Raw genomic sequence first — 20,743 nt, 5'->3', positions numbered from 1 at the left:
CACTTCCGTCCTGTAATGACTAACCATCTGTTTTTATACATCAAATCAACTTGCAGAGAAAGACGAAAGCCACGCCCACTATTTTTCTAATTCGAAATTCCATTTCACTCGGAAATGCCTCAAAACACGGAAGTAAAAATTACCCCAACTTCCGGTTCACAGGGACTTTAAAAGAGCTCACAAATTATCACACACATTATTAACACTCACATGCAGAATACAAATACAAATAAATGACAAGATTATATCATATAAAAAGGACAACTTGCTATTTTATTGGTTTTCGAATGTTACCAAAGAGAGACTTTTACCTGCTGTCCAGATTTACGTTCGCATATTCATTTACATATTATCCACCTGCGTTTAACAACTTGGCCAGCTTCAATAATGTGATGAATATTGTAAAACACACCAGAAGGCTGAGGTTAGTAAATCATATCAGAGGTTATTTACTTTAAGATGTCTTAAAGGTACAGTAGCGAAATATAAATGGACACGAACGACTATGGTGATGACAAACAAAATAATGACTTTAAATATGATCTTGTTCACTCAGGATATTGGCTTGAATTCGAAGGATTCTTGGGTCATGCTTCTTTAGACACACAGAATATAAATTCTCTAATGGTTCGGGCACAGATCGAGCGTTTCTCTCTGGAGGTTTGTTCTAGAATAGAGGTGTCAGACTCAAAATAATTAAAGGTGTGATGACTGCTTTTTTTTCTTTCTTCCTTTTCTCTCACTTATTTTTTTACGCTTGCTTTCTTCCTTTTCTCTCAATTCATCAGGTTTACTGTTTTTTTATCTTGTGAGAGAGAGAGAGAGAGAGAGAGAGCAAACCACCGAAATAATAAAACAAACCACCGAAATATATTTGCAGCCATTTTGGATTAGGTAGCTCCACCCACAGTGAAATGTTATTGGCTCGAAACTGCACTCAAAGCAGCTGCATATTAACCATTGAACAATTGCAATGTACTCTCTCCTCCTCATAGGACACTATGTGTACTAGAAATCGGGTCAACCTGGAAGAAAGGAATTGTTGGGTGTTTTGTAGATCATGATTTCTTTAGATGATCTGGCTGGTTTATTTACATGTTCCTTGGCATCTTTTGCAGGGTCAAGTATAGGATAATGGGCGTTACAGACTAAACCTCTTTATTTTAATTCAAGTCAAATCTCTACAGATATCTCTATGAACACACTGCCTTTAGACCATCCACAGGAGGCTCGATTCGACTCTTTGAGGCAGACTTCACAAAACTTTTGTGTTGAGAGTTTCATCGTTGAAGAACAACGTGTGCGGTGGGAAAGTTGTTTGATATCCTCCGTGGTTGTTCTCCATCTGAGATTTCTGTTCTCTGAGCGTTGGCTGTCCCTCAGGGTTTAATTCAAACAAATGCACGCAGCTCGCCACAGAAAACGCACTGCACCTCATTAATAATGCATCGGGCTGCTCAGGAAGAAAGAGCAATCAGCATCCATATTCATTTAGCCTTTTAAATATTACTGCCCAGCCCTTTAAGGCTTTGAAGTGCGTTTTACAATAAGGTTGAGAGAATAAGAGAGAAGGAAAACAGAAAACAGCGTAATATGCAAAAGAAATATTGTCTGCCAAACGGAAAAGTTAAAAATGGCTACACGAAGTCATTTTATTGCTTTCTGGTGAAATGCTTTCTCGAAACACACACAGTTACAATTGACTCAAACTGGATTTGATATAATGAGATAAATAACAAGCAGTGACAGTGATGGGTTGTGTGAATGTACTCGCACACAAACACACACACACATACAGGATCCAAAAGTTAACACCCGCCAGGTGCTAAATGCCACTAAAAGTTTGATAAAAAGTTTATAAGGAACAGGGTTGCCTAGCTTTTATGTGTCTCATATTCCAATATTTTTAGATCTCAAACAGACAGACCCTACAGCATACAAGCAAAAGAAGAAGCAAAGATGGCACATATACATCACTGAGTGTAGTCTATGATGTTATCATTCCCTTATGAAGTCTTCAACAACACTTAATGAAGCAGAACATGTCCTTAACTTCATTAGCAGATCTAGCATATGGCGTATGTATAATATGTATATGGATATTATGTGGTTGATAATCTTACTCTAATCATTGACCATCAGACATGCATATTTGAAAAATTTTAAGTCTTAAAATTGCTTAAATGTAAACTCTTCACCCCAGCTTCATGAAGTATATGCAGATGAATATGAAAGCTGATCATTTCAGAGCCTAATATATGCACCATCCTTCCATATTTATGGCTGGATCTGCTGATCCGCCGTGTCAAATGAGATGTGATTGGTTGCAGGTTTATGACATCACAAACCAGGTCAGTTTCAAACAGCCTTTGGGAAACTACAGTTTTATGGAGAAAATACACAGCAGTTGGTTCAAATCACACGGTTTGTCTTAAGGCATATTATAAACATAAACATATAATAACGTTTAAAACTTAATTTTCACAACAGAATGTCTTTAACATTTAAGTGATAGTTCATCTTAAAATGAAAGTTCTGTCATCATTTACACACCCTCTTGTCATGTAAACCTAGATCACTTTCTTTCTAAAACAAAAGAAGATATTTTGAAGAAAGTTTTGTACCAAACATTGCCGGTACCCATAAGTGAATCATACAAGTTTGAATGACAAGTAAAAGATGAAAGAATATTCGTTTTTGGGTGAACCATCACTTTAAGTGCCATTTCACTCATCCTTTGTGCTATGGACACAATGAACATCTAAATTTGTAGCTTTAAGCTATTCATTTTATAAGTGATCTGATGAAACTTGGATGAAATCTACACTAAACTTGGATGAAATCTACACTAAACTGGGATGAAATCTACACTAAACTGGGACGAAAACTACACTAAACTTGGACGAAATCTACACTAAACTGGGACGAAAACTACACTAAACTTGGATGAAAACTACACTAAACTTGGACGAAATCTACACTAAACTGGGACGAAAACTACACTAAACTTGGATGAAATCTACACTAAACTGGGATGAAAACTACACTAAACTTGGATGAAAACTATACTAAACTTGGATGAAATCTACACTAAACTGGGATGAAAACTACACTAAACTGGGATGAAAACTACACTAAACTTGGACGAAATCTACACTAAACTGGGACGAAAACTACACTAAACTGGGATGAAATCACTAAACTGGGATGAAAACTACACTAAACTGGGATGAAAACTACACTAAAAAAGTAACCCTGTATTTTGGGTTTAGGAGGTATGCTCTTGACTTGGATTACATTACACCACGTTGCATTGGCCTAAAATCACTGTGAATGTTCTTCATGAAAGGTAAAAATCGAGCGTTTTGTCGCCTGTGAGTTGCCAATTAAGTTATGCAAATTTAACACGGAGAGCTCAAACTATATGGGACAGAATCAGCAGCAGGACAGATCGATTGGGATACGGGTTAACACAGATGTTTGAATTCATCAAAATATTTCAGACTGCTGTTTTTCATGTTCATGAATATTAAGACTGCAGTGAGATGTTGAAATGAGCATCTGGGGACGTGCTACACACTGAAAGACAGAGACTCAGTCCCAGTGTGTCTGGGAATGTTTGTACTCACTCGTGTCAGTATGTGTTCCCTTGTGGGACAGAGTGGATATCTTAGTTGCAGCACGTTTGTGTCTCTTAGGTGACAGACAGGCAGATAAAACAGTAGTATCACAGCGTGCTACCATTTACTTCAAAGAATAACCTGGTAATTATTAAAAAACATTGTATTGCACAAAACAACACCGTCATTTTGTGCTCCTTTTTATGGTTAACAGATAGATGGACATTTTATTGCTCCCCAAGGGCAAATTTAGTAGATTGTAAAGCACACAAATACACGAGTGAACTGCCATAGCTGCTGAGGATCTTATTTTTGGTTTTCAATGGGCTGGAACCCATTTCATCGTGCATATTTCACTAGAACAACAAACTGCACACAGTAACCAGCATACGCACGTAGCCTATACACGCGCAAACACAATGAAACCTCATTATCAGCATTGCAAATGTGTGAGCCTCCTCTGGCTTCATGTGTATGTGTCCTCAGATCCAAACATATGAGATCTAGCAATCCGTGTTAAGTACTGTCCAGCTATTTATAATGCTGACCAACACCACAGCTCTTCATACTGTACATATGCTGTGTGTGTGAGATGATACGGTGTGCATGCACTATACAATGCAATCCATTCACTCAGCAGCACGGGCTGACTCAATCTCTACAAAGTGCTTGCGAAGCAAGTGTGTATGTGTGTGTGTGAGCCCACTCTGTTAAAGCTGATTGATGCTGCTACACATACTATCAGCCTTCTGACCTTCAAACCACCTCCAGTATTCACCCCCCCCTCTTTCTGTTGTTCAGTTGGTACCACCCTGCTCAGTCCCTATCGTTAGTGCAGTCAGACCGGCTCAGTACATCTACAGAAATGGGGGTGTTCACACAATATCAGTTTCAATCTGTCTCATAAAAACAAGAAAGAGTGCAAGAAAAGAGAGTAATGAAAACCATAGGTGAGGAGAAGATAAAGACATGGGGGATGAATGTGGTGCATTTTCGTCCTTCAGAAGCACACTTGAGTTATGGATGTATGTTATTTGCATTTTGAAAAAAGTGTGATGAATTAAATAAAAGCCGGGATAGGAAAAGAGATTTTAAACGACACAGGGAGCAATGAAGTAATGTAAGATTTCTAACACACAGACCAGCTGCTCTACTGAGTCTGTCACAGTAAATAACCCTCAATCTTTTTCTGGCTTTCCTTATGCCTCTTGTCCCCTCTCCCTCTCTTTCATGTTCTGATAATGTCACTGCAATGGCGTATTGTAAAGAAACTGTGAGTATGCTATAGAGGTGCGATTATTAGAGATAAACTGCTGTGGTACAGGTGGTATTTATTTAAATGATAAGGCTGTGTTAAAAGTTTGCGGAAGATTTAAAGAAAACATGCAGAACACAAAAGAAGATATTTTGAAAAAACTGCGCTACCCATTCACTCCTATTGGTTTTGTAACCATACAATAGAAGTGAATGGGTACCGCCGATGTTCGGTAACCAACATTCTTCAAAATATCTTCTTTTGTGTTTTGCAGAAGATAGAAAGTCATACATGTTTGAAATTACATGAGGAGGAGTAAATGATGACAGAATTTTCTTAGAACTTTAAAATGTAGCTTATAGACGATTTCAAAGTGACAACAGAAACAAACGTTACGGCGCATTCGTGGGCTGCGCTTAACTTCCGGTACACATTCATAAGCAACAGAGCGCCTGTAGATTATATCTGATACCGATCAAAAGAAACCGAGAACAATCGATACCTGGCTTAATTTGTCTCTCCAATATTTTGAATTTAGACTGCGATACCAAGCTCAACCGCTAGATTTCAATGTCCCATACGATTTCTTTAAATGCGACAAAATTACATGACCCATTCAACAAATTGAATCAATTGAACAAACGACAAAATATTGTATTTAATACAATTATTATACAATAAAAGAATATTATAAATATTGAATAAAATATATTGAATAAAATATAAATAGTTGTATCATTAGACACTAGCCGAACAGAACGGAAGTTAACTGCAGCCAAGGCTCGCACGTCCGATGAAACGGTCTGTACAACCACATTTAAGAGCATAAACAAGTTTTAAGGTTTTAATCTGGTTCAAACATGTAAAGGACATAATGTTTTCAGCACGGTTTTTGCCGTATTGGCTCCCTGTTTTTTACACAGTAGCAGAAAACAGCTGGTTTCTGGACATCTCCAAACATCTGTCACACTAGTGGATTTAAACTGCGAAGGTCAAACAACATGAATCTCACACACTGCCCACAGCCTGTCTACCTCAGCCAAACACACATACTGTGGAGAAACTCAAATACACATCCATGAACACACACACTATATAATATGGTTAAAGTCATGTATGTGTGCTGTGCGCGTTTCTGCTCGTACGTCATATTGCTTTGCTTGACATTTCGGTGTCTCTGCTCAGTCCACATGTACTATCTGATTTGTGACATTTAAACTCCTTTCAGATGGAATGAGAGAGGGTAAAAGGCAGATATCTTCCAGTGTTCTGAGTTTTTATTATTTTCTGGCTTTCCACTCCATTTCCTAAAAAGCATCCATCTCTCTCTCTCTCTCTCTCTCTCTCTCTCTCTCTCTCTGCCTGCATGTAACAGCTTTGAACCATCATACTTTTCTCTTTTGCCTTTAATCATGCGCTTTTCACTCGAGCATCAATGCACATTTGATTGATGATGTATTCTACTACGGTTTTATGAATGGTGCATGTGCAGGAATGAAGCTTCCTGTTGCTAAATTGCCATGCTGACTTTGATCCCTCCAAAGCGGCATGAAATAACTTTAACAAAATTGCACAGCAGCGCCAGGTCATGGGTCCGACCAAAGTACAGACTATCATGATTCTTTGTTAGATCGAGGAATGTACTGTTCAGTGTTTGAGTTTGTGTGGTTGCGGGATCCAAAATGAACTCTTTTCAAACCTGGTGAGTTTGTTTTGTTTTTACCAAGGAGAAGTGAACGTGATGACTAACCCTGACCATGTTTTGTGTGCATTGGCCTTTATTTAAAGTATTGATTTCAAATACTGTACTCTTGCAACTCATAAACAACTAACTTCAAATATATTTCATTCTGTCTGACCTTCAAAAGACTTGATTGCTTTCTTTGGATCTTTTTTTCTGGGGTGCTTGCGATTTTTGTCCCTATTGTGATGCAGTCACCGTGTCTGAAATGACCTTTGAGTGTTAACATGCTATTTGCAGAAGGTCACTCTGTAATGATCGTGTTAATTAGCAGAAATACAAAGTCCTTTAATATGCCTCAGATCCTGCTCGGGCAAAACACGAACACCAGGGCTCTGATTATACTATGTTTAACTTTAACATTGATTCAGAGAGTTGAGATATTAAGAGATGTTTTTGAGTGGTTGCTAGGGATTGCTTGCTGTTTTGGATGGTTGCTAGGGATTGCTGTGATGTTCCAGGTACAGTAGTTGCTTAATGGCCCAAGTGAAAGAACTCATAATCAAATTACTGTCTGGTTTCGAAATGTTGCTCTGGTCCTGTCTTCAAGTTTTTGTTACTTTGTGACTGAGGAGGCTGAAGACAAGTCATGGAGGCATGGATAGAATTATGCATGGGATGATTTTTTCACAAAAATAAAATACTTTACCGAAGATAATAGATGGCACGACTTCCGTAAATGGACTTTGGCTTTACATACAGTAGGATTACTGGTTTGTACAAGCAATATTCTGGATTGTTTCAACCCATTTTCAGAGAATCATTTTCTTCGTTTAGTTGGGTTTGTGGCTACATTAACTGATCGACCAATATCAAGACATAAAATAGGTTTTTGAAGCCAATGTAATGTATCCATATAAAACCATAATGGCTTTTAAGTTGGTTTTGGGCTTACACAAATACTCCGAAAACACAGCTCTTGTCCTTCAAAGAGATAATTACTGTAGGATCAGTTAAACCCCATTTTAAAGAAGTGTCAGCGATCAAGTGACTGGTCGTTGGAATATTAGGATGATGTCCTGCTAAGTAACTGTCGCCTGTATTAAGACTAATCTGAGGCCATGGTGAGAAGTGTGTGTGTGTGTGCGTCCGTGTAGGCGTGTTTGTGTGTGTGCGCGTGTAGGCGTGTTTGTGTGTGTGCATGCGCGCGTGCGTGTGTGTGTCTTTTGCTCACAGCTGCTGGGGTCACTGCAAGGGTACAAAATCTGGTCAGGAAGAAAGGGTGTGATCAAACTTCCACATCATTACACACACACATAAGTGCATGTGTGATTTAGACACACAATAAATGTCCCTGATGTAAAACCTCAAGGGCACGAGAGAAATAAATCAAGCGTTCTCACTTTTTCTCCTGCTAAATGTGAGTATGTATAGTAAATTATTACGATAATATTCATAAAGATGTCAAGCCGTTTTTCTTACACAGTGACATCTGCATTACAATTGTTACCCAAAAATGAAAATTCTGTCATAATTTACGCACCCTCAGATTGTTCCAAATCTCTATAAATGTCTCTGTTCAGCTGGACAGACATGAACATATCAGGAAGATTGTCAAATCTCACCCCCATTGACTCCATATTTATACATACGTATTTATTTCCCCTACTATGGCAGTAAATGATGGGTGAGATCTGAGATCTGCACTCTGCAGTCATCGACTTAAGGATCCACTATATGCATCATCTTTACACATAGTATGTTAAACCATGCATTTACGTCTCATACAGATAAACACTAACAACACTGACAAAAATAGATTCCGGACATACGGATACACACATGCCATCCTTAACACTCACACTCTTTCATTCTGTGATGGACGTGTCTCACGGGTGGTCTGTCAAATAAACAACCAGCCCCTGCCCGCACACACACGCTGTCTGCCAAGAACATGACTGGCACATATGGCACATAATGTTTCTGTCTTACACACACATACACACAACGCAATGTTTCATCATCAAAATGCAAATAGTGTGACAACACATGCTGTCGCTCTCATTAGCTGCACATATGAAACATTTTGCATTCAGCCGGATCTCTAACAATCGCATATTTAAAATGCAGTTTAAAAACGTGCTTACATCAGCGGTTATATCTTCTCTATTAGAGGCACATTTCTCCAGAGCAGGTGAAAAAAAATGCCCTCAAGGGTTCGCCTACGGGCTGTTCTAGGGGCGTTTGACTGGTCAACCAGATGGCACAGAACAAGAACCCACATCAGCATTCTTGTGCCGTAGCAGAATCTCTTCTTTACTGTATGATAAACATCCACCTGTCACAAATAAGCTGTCAATCATCCACGCTTGTTTTTAAAGTGTGTAGTCAAAACTGAAGTCACTTTGTTATGGCAGTTTGTATTTGTCTCCACAGCTGACAAGATAAAAAATGAAGAACAGCTATAGATGTTACAGCTATAGTACATTCTTCAAAATAAATCCTCGGGAGTTTTGGTTTATGTACCTAGGCAAATGTGCTCTTCTCAATGATATTCTGCTCTCTAGAAACAAGTCTTTGGATAACATGAAACCTGTAAATTTGATGCAATTGTCACCTTTCTACATACAACATAAAGTGATTCCACTCTTATATACAATTGAAAAATGTGATATACAGGCACACTACAAATACAAAATTTCAATTACAAACGTAACTTTCAGAGTACAGTGGATTGAGAAGATTGCGATAGTTATTAAGGAAAGCTCTGTGCATCGGTTTTCATTTATTTCTCACTCCTGTCTATCAAATTCTCCTTTTATTCACCATTCAACAGCCGCACTATTCCTCATCCACTTCCGTTCCCATTTCCATTGCTTTATTCCTCCCTTAAGGTCTCTCTGAATCTTATGGCTTATTTATTCATTCCATCTCCCTTCTCATTTCCATTTTATTTCTCCTCACCAATCACTTTTCCTGATTCCTTAAATCTCTCTCTTCCCTTTCCCGATTCCTTAAATCTCTTCATCGGCTTACTCCGCCCTCATCATTCTCCATCTCAAATCCATCCGTTCTCCCAGACCACCTGCTTCTGTGATGCTTTACCTGTCACGACTCCTCTACTGTTTGTGTGTGTGCAGATGGACCGTTCTTAGACCCTTGTGGCCCATTGAGTGTTCCAGCTGGTGTTACGAACATATAATTAAACAAACATTGAACAGAAAGTGAAAATGAGAGAGAAGGAGAAGAACTGTGTGTGTGTGTGTGTGTGTGTGTGTGTGTGTGTGTGTGTGTGCGCAAAGAGCGCAAGAGATAAATGGCTCCCTAAATCTCAAACAGAAGGACAGTGTGTTCTTGATCAGCATGTCTTGGCTGACGTTTCTTAATTATGTCTTAATTTGCCCAGTTGCTTTGTTAAGCCACCTCCTCATCCAAACAGCAGTAGGATCTTTCATATCCGCAAATTTAATTACTCTCATTACAGATCATTACACTCGCGGGGTCGAGAGGTCACCGGCTGCAGAGCCTAAGAGTGTCTGCTGGGGCTTATCTATAACGCCGTCGCCAATAATAATTGCTCCATGTGAGGATCCTTCAATCTGAAAATCAATCAATGATTTTTATGTAGTTTTAGGTTTTTGTGATTTATTCAAAGTCATCCTACAGTAAAGAAATCCAAAAGTGGTCTACCCTTATAGGGTTGATGTGGACTGTTGCAAGAGCAACGCATGCAGTTGCTAAATTATTGTGAGTGATTTTAGCTGGTTGCTATGCAGTTGCTGGGGTGTTCGCTGTGATGTCATCACTCACGCAATGTTCTAAATCTTTGTGATATTCTGGTACCTAGGTTAAAAAGAGATGTTCGATGCACGCATTTTTGTATTATTTCCTAGTAAAAATACATACAAATTCTTTAATCAAGACACATTTAATTGACAAGAAAAATGACTAAAGATATTTAGTTTTGCTTTATGAAATGAAATATAAGAATTTGTTTTGTTTTTATTTAAAACAAGCAAAAAAAGAATCTTGAATTAAGTTTGATCTTTTTCTTACCTACAGTACACTGTAAGAAAATCCTGTAAAAGAAAACAAAGTTCTGGCATCTGAGGCACCAGAAATATACTCTAAAACAGACATCCTCAATAGGCGGACAGCGGTCCGGATCCTTTGCTACGTTCCTTCCGGACCACCAGACATAATAAACCATTTTAAACTTTTGACCATTTTTGGTTGTTTAAATCGAACCGTGCGTCTTCACAACGGAGAAACACATCACACGGAGCTCTCAGAAACATTTATGTAATTTATCTGTTGCCGCTATATCCTCTAATATCTTTATTCAGCGCCAAACGCACTTCATTTGAACCCTTTCGGCACCGCGTGCGCTGCTTCTCCCCTGCCAAAGACGTAAACATTTGTGACCCTGTGAAAACGCAGGCTTGCATCTCATAAACAAATCGATTATTATAACAAGCATCAAAGATTCATTTCAAGCATTGATTTCACTAAGATTTTGGCATTTATCTTTCAATATTCAAGAAAAAATGATATTCTGAATATTCTGTAGGATGATTTTATGAAGGACTTTTGCTGGGTTTCACAAACAGGTTCACATTTTGTAATAAACAACATTTTAATTTAAAATTATTTAAAGATAGAAGCAGTTCTGGTATGAAAGTGAAAAGTTGACAAGGGTATGGAAAGGCTAATTTAGTTAGTAACTCGGTTTTCGGTTTTATTTACAAATATTTATTATCAGACTTTTATTAAGTGGGCATTCCCCTAAAAACAAAGAGCCAATACCTACATATATCACAATATAAAATAAATGGCCTGATAAATGATCATATATTTTATACAGAATATAAACTGGGTTAAATTGATTAAATATTTATTTATTTATTTTCAAAAAACATATCGTCCGGACCTCCGTTTGGAACTAAATATAAAGACCGGACCACTTGGAACTTTAATTGAATAACCCTGCTCTACAATAACACTTTTTCCTTTAAGATTACATGTTTTTTTCTGTGATTTATTTTAAATTTTTTACTGTGCTTTTTTACTTGAAAATCTTTAATTAACAGTAAAATTCTGTAAAATTACAGGATGTTCTTGTTGTTAATTTGTGCTTACCCCAAATTTCAGATTGTTGCTTGTTTTCAACATCCGCTTACTTAATTCTTATATTTTCTGTCATAAAACAAGACAAAATATCTTTTAGATATTTTCAGTACAAAACAACTGTAAATGCTTGGTAAGAAATGCATTTTTTGCAGTTTGACGCATCTGCTATATACTGCATAATGTGTTTTGTTACTTTGAAATAAGGTTACTTGATAAATTCTTCATGTGTTTACAGGTATGTTTCAAAATCTGCAGGGTTCGTCTCTTTTGCACAGGTACTATAGTAAAGATTTTTCACCCTCTCCTTAAATGTTTGACATTCATTATATTTTACTTGATGTTCAGAGAGTCCCCATGTGAATAAACAAAACAGGTTATTCCAACAGAGCTCTGACTCACCATTATTGGTACGCATCGTCCTGCCAGAAAGGCCATTGGATCCGATTGGGTGGTGTCCTCCTCTGTCCATGCCCCCGGCATCGCCTGGCTGTTTCAACAGTTCTGTAAGGGCCCTAAACAGAGAAGTATTTGTACACCATCAGTCTCACAGCAGGACACTTGGCATGCGGGTCCGTGCATCACGAACCAGACAACGTTTCAAGCCAATGTTCTATATCGATTCCAAGTCACGTCTCACCGGTCATTGTGGTTTTGCAGTATGAAATGACCAAGATTTGCACATTTAGACACGAAGATCTACCGGATTGACATGTACAGTATGTTTTGTCTTTAACAGTAAAACAGTTTAATATAACAATAAAAAGTTTGTATTTTAATGATCCAAATATTGATTCATCTCTTTTTGTGTTCTGCAGATTTAAAAGGATCATGCTGTATGGCTTATAAACAACACAAAGGTCTGTCATTTTCTATCCTATGAGCCATCTATAGGGATAGGTCACCCAAAATGAAAATTATTGAATCTTTTCACTCACATGTTATTCTAAACCTGTATAAATTCGACTAGTGTTTTGATATAAAGTAAATACATGTTCCTACAATGGTAGTCAATGGTGCCCCAGAACTGTTTGGTTATACAAGCATTCCCCCAAATATATTTTTTTGTGGGTTCATCAGAACAAATACATACAGGTTTGGAATGACATGGGGTTGAATAAATGATGACAGCATTTATTTTTCAATGAACTTCTGTATATTGAGCTATATGTCACCAGCTCAAAAGCAAGGATGTTTAATCTCCTTGAGAAATACAACTTTCAGAGTACCGATGCATTAAACTTCATTGCATTACATAATTTTTCATTGTTGAACATTACATTTATGCATTTGACAGACGCTTTTATTCAAAAGATTTTAATCTATACATGCATATACACTCTTAAAAATGAAGGTGCTTGACGATGCCATAGAATAACCTTTTTTGTCTAAATGGTTCCATAAAGAACCTTTAACATCTGAAGAACCTTTCTGTTGCCTCAAAGGTTCTTTGTGGCGAAAAAAAGGTTCTTCGGATTATTAAAAGGTAGAAAGATGTGGTTCTTTAAAGAACCTTTCAATGAATGGCTACACAAAACAGTTTCTTCCATGGCACTACTGTGAAGAACCTTTCAAGCACCTCCATTTTTAGGAGTGTACAGTATAAAGTCTATAGTACTGTATGTGTTCCCTGGCAATCAAACGCAATTCCCACCAATTGAGCTGAAGGAAGAAGACAAAAGTTATAGTTAGAACAACTAAAACAATTGTCGCCATGACTGTGCTTATTTACACAGAACATGAGATTTTATTAAAATGATTTGATTATGTACTCAAAGAACACAGAGTTTCTTTATTGTGTCTGTCATTCGTTGTCTCTGTAACTAAGCCATATCCTGTGTTCCTGCGACTCTTTTATTGCCTTTTCATCCTGCATATCATTCTCTGATATCATTCTCAGTGGCGGACCTGTGGTCCGTGTAGGTTCTCTAGCATATTGAGCTGTTGTGCTTTTGGGAGACTGGGGTGTAGGTCCAGCCAGGGTCATGATGACATCTCTCTCTCTCACTGCTATTGTTTCTTTAATGACCAAGTCTCATTAAATCTCTTAAGTGTCCTTTCTGTCCTTGACTTTGTGCCTCTCTTTTGTTCATTACTTACGTTCATACCTTTAGAATCCAACTAAATCCCTCACTGGAAGCTTTTTCTGATCTTTGAACTCCCATTGCCACCACTTTAGCTAACTTAGACCTACCCTCTTAAAAAATGGTGCCTACAATGCCATAGAAGACTGGCTGAGTGCTTCCACAAAGAACATTTAACGTCTGAAGAACCTTATACATAAAATGTTATTTAAGGTTCTTGCCCTTCAAGAATGTCTAATGTTCAACTAGCTTACTTGGAGCATTGTTTTGGGTTCGATTCACGGAATAGAAACATACTGATCAAACGTAGAGGTTGAATTGAATTCAAGTATCTGCTAAATGCATAAATGTAAAACTTATTTTGAATTATATGTGCACTCTTAAAAATAAAGGTGCTTAAAAGGTTCTTTAAAGCGATCCCTTGGAAGAACAATTTTGTTTGTTCCACAAAGAGCCATTTAGTCAACGGTTCTTTAAAAACCAATACTTTTTTTAAATCTGAACCACCTTTTTCCGCCACAAAGAACCTTTTTTGAAACAGAAAGGTTCTTCAGGTGTTGAAGGTTCTTTATGGAACCAAAAGGTTCTTTTCTGGCATCAAAAAACCTTTGAACCTTTTTTAAGAGTGTGGGTGAACAATGGTAAATAATTGTAGAATTGTAATTAATTTTTGGCTGAACCATTCCTTTCATTAACATCTAACCTCCTCCATTGTCTTTTCTCTTGCTGACAAGCGTTTGAATGAACGGTTGCAAAAAGATCACAGTACAGAAGCAGGCACTGCACGGGAAGTGACCTGATTCCGGTGCCATTCAAAATTCCGCTCAGCAAGGTCCCATTTTGTCCCTTGTGACATAATTGTCTCTCCATTTTCTGTTCCTCAGGCCCATATTCAAGGCAGGGTGGAACCTTGGGATATATTTCAGAAGCAACCGTTTCCAGGAATGCCGGGCTGAGGAATACCAAAAGGGTCTGTCTCTTTCATGATAACAACCAGAAGAATGAGACGCTCTGCTCTGGCCAGATTTCTGCTGTAAGCTCCACTGATGTGCTGCCTTATAAATCTTTTTTGCTGTCCTCTAAGAGCTGGTGGACCACATGGAGAGATGACTGTACATAAACTTCAATAAACCTCCTACCCCATTGGTGAGCTCGAAAAAAATATTTTTTATCAAAATGAGAAATTGTTTTGTTTGCCTGTAATAGTGTGGATAGTCAGTTTAATCTTGTAACAGGGTGCTATTTGCTTTGTTTAAAGTGTTGGAAAAACACCCTTGAATTCTTCCCGAACTCAAATGGGGAGACAGACCCATAAGACAATACCAGTTTCATTGTGTGTAAGCCTTAAGTCAGTTAAGAAATTCTCTTTTATTCACAAGACAATGATTTAACAAAGATTGAAGAATACAGAAACAGAGACGGGAGGGATCCTATTAATAAATATCAGAACTTAGTCATTATTTATGGTAATCGGCATTAAATTAAGAACTTTGGAAATTTGCATTATATATGCATTTTTGTTCTTTTGTTGCACAATTTTCTACTTTTTAAGTCGCTTTGGATAAAAGCGTCTGCTTAATGACTAAATGTTAATGTAAATGTATACCTGATCTGTCAGTATTGATCTTATATCTGCACTCTGTTGAATCTAAACAAAACAACCTTATTGATTTGGAAGGAATCAGAGAACGTAGGAATGTTTTCTGGTGTTTAAATGTGTGCTCCAGCCTGGATCCCTTTCACGACTAAATCTCTAATGCAGCACTCCCATGTGAGAGCGTGTATATAACATGCAATCTGAGAAACATATGCTCCAAGCTTTGTTAACTCGGATGTCGGTTTATTTGCTTTTTTGTTCTACAATTTAATATGTTTTAAGCAAAAGCTCTTTTCACCTTGAGACAGTTTTAACTCTTCAATACAGAGAAACATCAAAGCGTTTATAGATATAAAATTACACTGAAAAACAGTGTACAATGAATTATTTTAATTTCATACATTTCATTTTGGTTTTTAGGATTTTTTTTATGGCTGTAAAAATTTTTGGTTATTTTCATAAATTAAAGTCCACATAAAAGGGTATCTAAGGTTATCTACAAACCAGTGTGCTCCAAAACATTGACACAAAGTGCCGGTTAAAATGTTCATCTAAAATTTGTTTAAAAATTAATACGTCCTCTTTAAAAGTGCAATAACTTTTACAGGTCCAGTGTATGAAATTAAGCGGCATCTAGTGGTGAAATTGCAACCAACAGTTCATTCCACCCTTCCTTTCAAAGCCCTAAGGCGGCTGACACAATTCAAAGATGTGGTCTCGTTTTTGCTTCTTTGCTGAAGGAGATAAAGTATTTTCAAAATGCGCTCTGTAGAGCAGTTTGTCCGTTTAGGGCTCCTGTAGAAACAACATGCACTGTAAACCCAGATTTTGATTCAACTCAAACAGATTGAGTTCATATTACTTAAATGTGTCTAATTTGTTGACATTACTAGTTAATTCTGATTAAGCTTAACTTTTTCATGTCCTTTCTTATTGTAATTGTGTTTTTAAGTTAAGTTAAGTTAAGTTTTTGAGTTTGTACTACTTAAACATGTTATTTCTGAGTAAACTGTACTTTTTAATGGCCTATCTTATTGTAATTATGTGTTTGAGCTCAAACAACTCAATATCATCAAGTTTTGCCTTTAACAAATAGCAACGCATTGACGTCACAACCGCCAAAATTTGAGACGGAATACACCTGTATCTAAATAGCTGTTACAGCAAGCACGTTGTTCATTCACCGAAGTCAGAAGCCTTCGGTGAATAAACCGAGTTCAGCCACAAAACGGTAAGTGGGAACCTGGCACTGGCATGCCGTTGCAGTCCCGACTACTTGCTGATGTAACTTAGCTAGCAGTATATCACGAAAGTGAGTTCACCCCTCACATTTGTACAAATATTTTATTATATATTTTCATGGGGACAACACTATAGAAATTATACTTTGATATAACTCAAAGTATCTATCAGATATATATCTGTATATCAACGTTTCATTTCAATAGTACTGTAGTTATTTTAAAAAAACTGAAAAATGAACTTCGCTAGTTATTAGCAGGGTAGCTATCCAGCTAACTCTGCCCCACACTCTCCTAGCTAATGAATATCTTCACTGGTAACGTTAGCTAGCGCCCGTAACGGAAATTGTATGTCGCTTCCAGACAGCTAGTGCAAGTTGAGCTGAGCCAGACACCTGAAGCAGCGATCGTTAGCTCAGCACGGAACATCAAACGTCCCGGTAAGTTGGCGCTAATACCCGCTGGCTTGTTAGCGGATTCTATTGTGTGACTACGACTGACTGAAATAAATTTAGCTTTTCTCCGACGTGTCCGGCGACCGTCTTATTTGGGTACACTTCGAGTCCGCCCGGTGTCCGGGTAACGTACTCGTTCACACAATAGACTGCTGGCCAGGCAATCTCTACATGCTTTTAAAGTGATACCGAGCTAATATGTCCGCTCTGAACCATTTTACTCTGTTGCTTCCAGACAGCTAAAGTTGAGACGGTGCAGCAGCTAGCCAGAGAACTGCAAACATCCTTGTAAGTTGTTGCACACTAGCTAACATAGTTAGCTTTAATTTCTTGATTTTTTTTTTATTTATTCGTTGTTAGTTAACTACTGTCATGCCTCTAAGTTTTTGTTATTTAGCTAATGTTAGCTTATTTAGTTAATGTTATTCTCACACACTTTTTTGTTTTTCCATGTACAGATTTGTTATTTGTATATGTTAAATGTAAGATGCCAGTGTTCAGCAGGGCTGAGTTTTATCTTGCCAGCTTGTCCACCTAATTTAGAGAGGTGTAATTCAATATGATTGGAGGTAAAGAGGAAGATATTTTTTTCTTTTCATGCCATCAGTGAGGAAATAGAATTAGGTCATGGCTTTGTTTCTTTTGTTGCTAATAAAAAAGACATGTTCAATAAAAAAATTGGATCAGTTTATTGTGTCAGTTGTATCTATGTATTTTACACGGTTCTATTGATTGAAAGACATATTTTGAGTTAGAAATAAGTTGGGGAAGTTAGAATATACAATTTAGTTGAATTGGTAATGGAGTAAGGCTTACTTAACAAGCCGAGTTAAATAAATGGGTGGGGAATGATTGTTTAAACTAAGCATCTTCAGTCACTGTAACGCGGTTATTAGTACATTCAACTTAAATATTCTATTCCATTCCATTATGGGCTCAAGTACATTGAACGTAGTCCAGTTCACTTATTCAACTAATGCTTCATTACTTAAAAATTTTAAGGCAACGAGTTACCTGGATTTTTTTAAGTACATTCTACTTATCCGGGTTTACAGTGTGGCGAATTCCATGCAAGGGGACCCGCGGTGTATAGAAATAACTTCTGAGGTAATAAAAACATAACTCTTCATTATGTATTGTCTTACACCTCTGAAGACATAGCTGTATGTTTACAACTGTACAATGTACAGTATATTATATTGCATATTTGTCAATTGATCACTGGACATTTAATATAAACATTGGAGCCTGATAAAAATAAAAATAATTTTAGAGGAAAAATGTCAGACACCTGGCATCTGAACTCTTCATATACTGTAGTCGTTGCACTTACGCCAATAATATAATTTTATAAAATGAACTAATAAATAAATTAAAAGTTATTTGATTTTAAAGGGGGAGGAGCCTCTCAATGTTTTGCCTTACCTTTCACTGTCATGCACCAAACAAAGCTGAGAATTTTAAGATCAGATCTTTAATGTGCATGTGGTGCTAATGTGTGCGATGGATATTCTTAGTGTAAATGTACTGGTTTGGGTGTATATGTGTGTATCAGGTGGAATTTGGTAAATGAGAGATTTCTCATCTTGCTGATTCGATCCCAGCATGTTCCTTTTCATAGAACCTGAAGTAAACTGCCACGTTTATAAAAAAGATTTGACTGTTGGAAATTAAAGGAGGGAAGACGAGCTACTGGCATTCCAAATCAATATTAAGTGCCCCCAACTGGGTCCTAAACTCACTTTAAGACCCAGTCAGGGACTCTTAGAGAAGCACATGAACATAGCTGTTCAACTAAATAAAAACTTGGACTAGGTTGGACCATCTTCAATTAAGATTGTTTTAATCGGTCTTATATTTTATCTTTGAACTATTCCTGTAATTTGTATCCTCTTCAGTAATATTATAAAAGCAATAAGGGATCAAGCAACTGATTAAATAAGTTTGGGTGTATGTTTGCCAATAATGTATTTAAAGGGACAGTTCAGCCGAACATTTAATTCTGTCATCATTCTCTCAGCCTCGCGTTGTTCAAAATCTGTATACATTTATTATGAACAAAGAGATTTGGAAGAATCCTTTTAACCAACCAGTTCTTGGCCACCATTGACTACCATAGCAGGAAAAGTTACAATGGTAGTCAATAGTGCCCCAGAACGGTTTGCTTTCCTACATTCTTCAAAATATATTATTTGAGTTCAACAGAACAAAGAAATCGACACAGAAATGTATAAAGCAATTTTCCTACTATGGCAAGCAATGGCAATTGAGTAATTATGCCCAAAAATAAATCTTAAAAGAATAATTTAATAATTAGCCGTTAGCATGTGTCAGTTAGCTCTGTCTTTGAGCGGGTGAGGCAGATGGGTTGTAGTCGCCCGGTTAGCCGCAGGGCTAATGTTGCTTCGTAGGTGTGTTTGTATGTTTCTGATTCTGGTGCATATGCCTTTAGCGATATCACAGTAGGGGACAAGTATTTGGCCCTAATGTGTCTGCTATACATAAAGAGGCTCAGATGTGGTTTGCAGCATGTTTGTGTGTGTCTTTGCACATAAAAGCAACCTTTTAGTCCGTCTCATTGTGTGATTACACATTAACATGAGAAAGTGGACATGTAACACATAGAGATATCGGCTGGTGCATCAGAGCAGTAATCTATATGTGGGGCAAAAAGATTTGCCGGATAGCGAAAAAGCAATGAAGTTTGACATCCTTTCCCCTCTCAATAAAGACTCAATAAAGCCTGACAGCAGCAGATTCTGTCTGCTGAGTCCTGGTGTTCACAGACCTGCTGCTTATTAACTAGACCTGAGACCAGAGCATTCTGGGAAAAACCTGAAAAATGCCCAGCCTTCGTATTTTGTGATTTTTACGCTTTCATAAAAAAACGAGTGGTTCATAAAAACCCGCCAAACAATCGTGAGGTGTTCTGGTTTGTTGCCAGCGCATTACTATGCAGTTGCTGAGTTGTTTTTCCTTAAGATTATTATGTGTTAACTACATTTACATTTAGTCCTTTAGCAGACGCTTACAGCCAAAGCGACTTACAAATGAGGTAAACAATGGAAGTAATAGAAACAACAAGGACAGCAAAAAGCATAATTGCAATAAAACTGATCCCATATAGCCTACCACAGTATACAGAGCTAAGTTTTTAGTGTAACTAAAGCTATAAAGCATTCAAGTCACAATATGACACAGCCTCGCCCTCTTTATCGCTTCAACAGAACGAACTTGCTTTCATAATCCCGACATAATCGTCTGCGTTCATATGCAATGTAGTAACTTTTTGTTTACGTCTGCAGGAATGCCACAATCCCACACTAGGTCAGGACTGAGAAATACTCCAAAGATACCACATGATTCCTGACTCTCACCCCCAAGGTTATAAAACACCCACAGCACTGTCCCTAGGGAGGTATGTGTGGTTATTTTGGATACAAACAGTGAAACCATCCTGTAATTGGTACATTCAATGGAGCTCCTCGGCACACAGGTTTGTTTCACTATTTCCATCATAGATTTACCAGGGTAGTGATATTTTTAATGCCCTAACCTACAGTAACCCTGACAAATACATGAACTTTCTATACTAGGGATGATCACATTCATTGATTTTCTTTTTCATCATTCTGGTGTTGTTGTTCTTCTAAAGCCTTTTAACTATGATCACTCTGCCCAAT

General features: G+C 37.5%; 1 protein-coding gene across 1 annotated transcript in view; it reads right to left on the bottom strand.

Annotated features, from left to right (window-relative positions):
- LOC306894881 (protein shisa-9) overlaps positions 1-20,743 on the bottom strand; it is a gene marked incomplete at both ends in the record, with an annotated part of 50,751 nt that overhangs the window by 6,442 nt on the left and 23,566 nt on the right. The window contains one exon of the mRNA XM_079457718.1: positions 12,086-12,198. Coding sequence (XP_079313844.1) covers positions 12,086-12,198 — 113 coding nt within the window. The remainder of the gene's footprint in view (positions 1-12,085; positions 12,199-20,743) is intronic.

This window comes from Barbatula barbatula (assembly GCF_947034865.1).
Source record: "Barbatula barbatula genome assembly, chromosome: 5".
In the NCBI taxonomy this organism is placed as follows: domain Eukaryota; kingdom Metazoa; phylum Chordata; class Actinopteri; order Cypriniformes; family Nemacheilidae; genus Barbatula; species Barbatula barbatula.
The sequence above is the reverse complement of the archived record's forward strand: the minus strand, read 5'-3'. Positions and strand labels throughout refer to the sequence as shown.